The sequence below is a fragment of the Cottoperca gobio genome, chromosome 21 (assembly GCF_900634415.1).
Source record: "Cottoperca gobio chromosome 21, fCotGob3.1, whole genome shotgun sequence".
In the NCBI taxonomy this organism is placed as follows: Eukaryota; Metazoa; Chordata; class Actinopteri; order Perciformes; family Bovichtidae; genus Cottoperca; species Cottoperca gobio.
Genome location: NC_041375.1, coordinates 219,312 through 224,034, shown reverse-complemented (window position 1 = coordinate 224,034; position 4,723 = coordinate 219,312). Strand labels below are relative to the sequence as shown.

At 45.6% G+C, this 4,723-nt stretch overlaps 1 protein-coding gene across 2 annotated transcripts in view; it reads left to right on the top strand.

The window, feature by feature from the left end:
- The first annotated feature begins 635 nt into the window (after positions 1 to 635).
- Positions 636 to 4,723, top strand: part of LOC115026669 (uncharacterized) — a 25,515-nt gene continuing 21,427 nt past the window's right edge. For both annotated transcript variants that reach the window (XM_029459563.1, XM_029459561.1), the window contains exon 1: positions 636 to 791. In XM_029459563.1, the coding sequence (XP_029315423.1) occupies positions 768 to 791 (24 nt within the window). In that variant the 5' untranslated portion in view covers positions 636 to 767. The remainder of the gene's footprint in view (positions 792 to 4,723) is intronic.

Sequence of the window (4,723 nt, the reverse complement as noted above, 5' to 3'; positions counted from 1 at the left end):
TGTACCGTACCGTACCGTACTGTACTGTACTGTACCGTACCGTACTGTACTGTACTGTACTGTATGTGCAGATGTAACTACAGGTTGGAGGGTATTATAAAACCATATTGTGACACGGAGGCAAAAGTATAGGAGCAGCACGACAATTGAGTTTTGTAAACATACATACAGTAACATTGTGTGTGTGTGTGTGTGTGTGTGTGTGTGTGTGTGTGTGTGTGTGTGAGAGAGAGAGAGAGAGAGAGAGAGAGAGAGAGAGAGAGAGAGAGAGAGAGAGAGAGAGAGAGAAAGGAAAGGCAGACTAATTAGGGAAAGGGAGAAACATGTATGAAGACATGTGTGGAGGTAAATGTCTGGCAAGGAAGCAACACACACACACACACACACACACACACACACACACACAGACACACATACCATGCGGCGTGGGGGAGGAGAGAGACGTTCTAGTTAAGACTGCCTTCATGGATCACTCTCACTTGCACAAAGTTTATTGAGCGCAAGTGCCTGAGAAGAAGAGTGAGGAGCAAAATGAGGGACAAAAAAGCGGACAAGTTGGAAGAGAGCAGCAGAGTGAGAGAGGACGGGTTGTAGAGCACGAGAGGGGAGGAGAGAGAGCGAGGGAGAGAGAGAGAGAGAGAGAGAGAGAGAGAGAGAGAGGAAGGGGAGAATGACAGAAGAGTGAGGCAGAGAGACGGACAGATGGAGGAGAAGCATGCAGCAGCAGAGAGGAGGAGAAACAAAGCGTGTTGACTGAGGAAGTGTGCATGCCATGCGGGCCATGTGCTCAGGTAGGTCCCATCTACATCTACTCTTTCAACACAAGTCTTCCATTCTCACATTCACAGCCTCTTCCTCACTGCTTGTGCCTCCTCTCCCTCGTTCTAGTGATAACACAAGGTAGGACTGTCTTCTCCTCTTGCTGTTCAGAGCTTTAGTATTTCAATGGGTTGCAATTATGTTGTTTTGTTTTCACTCACTGGCTTCTTTTCACTTTTCCAGCTTTTAAGTGTCATGCATTAGTGTGTTTGGGGTTTGATGATGCCATTGTCAGGGGAAGTTTTTGTTTAAATGTTGCATGATGTGATTTTCAAAATAAAAGAAAGAAAAGTGGAAATGTTCACGTTAGATTGATGCCACAGATGCAGAGCAAATGACGAGACTTTATTCTGATCGAGCTGTCTCTTGCCGTGCGTGTGTGTGTGTGTGTGTGTGTGTGTGTGTGTGTGTGTGTGTGTGTGTGTGTTGAGCTGTTATGGTCTAGTATACTGGTAGGATATTGGCAGGACTGAGGAATGTGTGAGACTTCGCCCCAGATCTCTTTGTTCCCTCTCTCTCATTTTCTTTCTCCTTTTTTCTCTCCGGGGTTGCACACACACACACACACACACACACACACACACACACACACACACACACACACACACACACACAGTGAAACCAACTCTTGCAGAAAACCAGTTGAAACTTCCCACCGGCAGGAGAGAAATGTCTGGAATGTGATTATCACGTATTTGTGTTTATTTTATCACTGCGGGTCGCTCGCAAAGCAAAGAGGAAACCTGATCAGGCGCATGCACTTAGTGTGAAACTGTGTGTGTGTGTGTGTGTGTGTGTGTGTGTGTGTGTGTGTGTGTGTGTGTGTGTGTGTGTGTGTGTGAGTGTGTGTGTGTGTTGACATGTGTGTGCTCAGTGGTGGTGGGTGGGGAGGGGATAGGGTGGGAGGGTAAAGAGTGAGAGCTATTTGGCAGTGCACGTGAGTGTGTGGGTGGTTGTGTGGGTGTCAGGGTGAGTGGGTGCAGAGCTCTCTTTGAGTGAGAGCACATGTGACTCCAAGTGTGTGTGGGTGTTGAATGTGTGTGCGTGTAGAAAGGTGAAAAGTATGTGTGTGCAAAGGTAAGGTGATTGTGTGTTTCTGAGTCCGATCGAGCACCTTTGCATCAAAGGAGGTTGAAGAAAAAAAAAGAAAGAAAAAAGAATCCACTCCCCTTTCCAAACCTCTCCGTCTTTCTTTCTGTTGTATGCTCATATACACACACACACACACACACACACACACACACACACAGTTCAGGCGCCTGTCAAACCCAGCACATTCCTGAGCGCTGGAACACACAGAGTCTGAATGGTGGGATGAATGCGGGGAAATTCAGCTGAAACGTGAGGACAAAAGCCAGGGGGACATTTAAGAGGGTTTAACTCGGCAGAACCCTGGGAATCAGGGAGGAAACACACACACATACGCGCGCACGCTTACATTAGCGCATGCCTACACGTGCACTGAAATGTGAATAACTGAACTCTACAGTGTGTATACATCCTGACACACACACATATGTACAGCTGCGGCTCCAGCAGGCTGCTCGAGCCTGGAACAGAGGGGGATTCCCAGGGAGGAGACAGTGAAAACACTACATCTCATATACACAAAGGGCCAGCACACTGGTGGAGGTACACTAGTGCACCATCACTGCGGTGCCCCAGTGACTTCACTGGTAAACCATTGACTTCTACGGTGCGCTACTGTCTTGAATTTTCTGAAACCACCAATAGCTCAAGGGGAGTTCTGCAAGTGACAAATTCCCGAAGAATGACGCAGCGGCGTTTGTGGGCTTCATGTGTAAAAGATCAACCAGGAGTGAGTCGTTCAATAGGCTTGTAAAACAGCAATTGGCCAAGTCTTGAAAGAGGATTACCGTTCGAGATAAAGCATTTCAACTCAAAAACACTCTCAAGTGTCACTTTATGAACTCAATTAGGGGCGGAAAGAATGCGAAGACTTCCACTAATGTTGAACTTTAAGATGTTTCCAGCACTCGTATCCAACTGAGCCTCCAGAAACACTGCGGTTTCATCTCTTCTGCTGCCATCGTGCATTATCAAAAGCTCCGACTTGAAAACATGCCCTTGCAAACGTCTTTATCTCGGACTTCAAAGCGAGGCCGGTATCGCGAAGCTGCGATTTCATCAGGTTGTTTGTCGTCTGTGTCCGGGCAGACAGAGAAGAGAGTTCAGCGGACACTACAGGTCAAACTTCCCCGGTGCCTCTGATGTCCTGCTGCGTGCTCGCTGTGCGTATGATGTGTAGTGATGGGGGGTGCGGGGGGGGGGGGCGTTTGTGTTGACCTGGAATCAATATTGCTCACTCACAGTCAGATCAATACAGAATCAAAAACACAGCCCCTCTGCTGAGAGACATGCAGGGAACATGTGGGATTATCCCCAATCATGCATGTCCAGCAGCGGCAGATTGAGCTCATCGTGTGTGTGTGTGTGTGTGTGTGTGTGTGTGTGTGTGTGTGTGTGTGTGTGTGTGAGAGAGCTATGAGTTCATTATTGAGTACAGCTGTCTTCTTGCAGCTCAATTTATGTAGTTTATCTTATTTTATCAAATAATTCATTATTGGAAAAATGCAAACTGTAGTTTGAGGTTTGGATTTATTTAAGTTCAAGTGTCTGATTAACAAGAGTCCGTTGTGACCAAACGATCAAGAGTAAATGTAAAGGTTAAAAAGGGGACCTGCAGAACTTCCCAGCAGTGTCGAGGTGGTTTTGTTCTGCCTCCTTGATTGGGTAAATAAACTTGATTCATGTCAGTTAATCAGACGACTGAACAAGTTCCAGCGACTTGAATCAAACGCAGCTCATCAGAAGCTCTTTGTAGATATGAAAGAGCTGTCACTGTTTCATGTGAGCGTCAGTCAAAATCCTAAATGAAGTCGTGTAAAGGGTTAAATTCATTTAGAAAAACTGTTTGTGCACAATATTTCTGGGAAATGTACATTAAAGAAATACCCATCCCAAATACCAGAAGCTGAGGTCATAACTGTGCTCATAACCAGAAGAGAGAAAGAGTGGGCACAGTAATTTATTCAGGGAATTTCACAATATGAAGCCAGTTATGATGCTGGTAATATTGTCAGTGTGGCTCAGAGGCCTCGTACCTCCTCAGCGTGTGCCAGCGGAGAGAGAAGACAAGCAGAGGACACATTCGTTCATTTCCCAGATTGCTGTACAAAGCACTCTCAGACTGAGAGGGGGGGGGGGGGCAGGTGAGCAATAACAGATCATGTCGCACATTTCACAGGAAATTTATACAAACGCAGACGCATGAATTTAAGTGAGCAGGTACAATCCCACTGCAGGTGCTTTTCCCCAAAAGGCAAATTATGATTTAAAAATGTTTCAAGCTTGTTCATAATAATGTTCTGAGATCATCCAGTGCTCCATGTTCTCTTCTTTGTGCTTTTTGGTTCATTTGTAAAGACAGCATGTTGAGAGTCCGTGAGCAGTTGTGATTATATTAAAGACAGAGACAAATGGCACAAGAGGGGTAACAGAGGGGTTCCTATTAATTAGCCTTTCACCAATCCTTCATTTAAATAGATGCAGATCATCTGTGGAGGAGTGAAACCTCGGACAGCGGTCCTTTCACATTCCCCTGTTGTGCTTCAATAAAATAGAAGTGAGATTTCAGTTTGTGCCCAGTTTGCTGACGACCCCCTGGTCATTTTTCAAGGACCCCTGGAGGGTCTCGGACCCCCACTTTGGGAACATTTTATATATAAAACCTTTGCACACAGCAAAGAACAGAAAGTGCATATAATTCTGTCTGGAGCTGCAGATAGAAATGTGCATTTAAGTGGAAATTGTGAGTTTTGTTTGGCAAATAGTGCAGTTCAATAAATGAAATATGTGGTTAATAAACCTCAGAAGCTTTCAT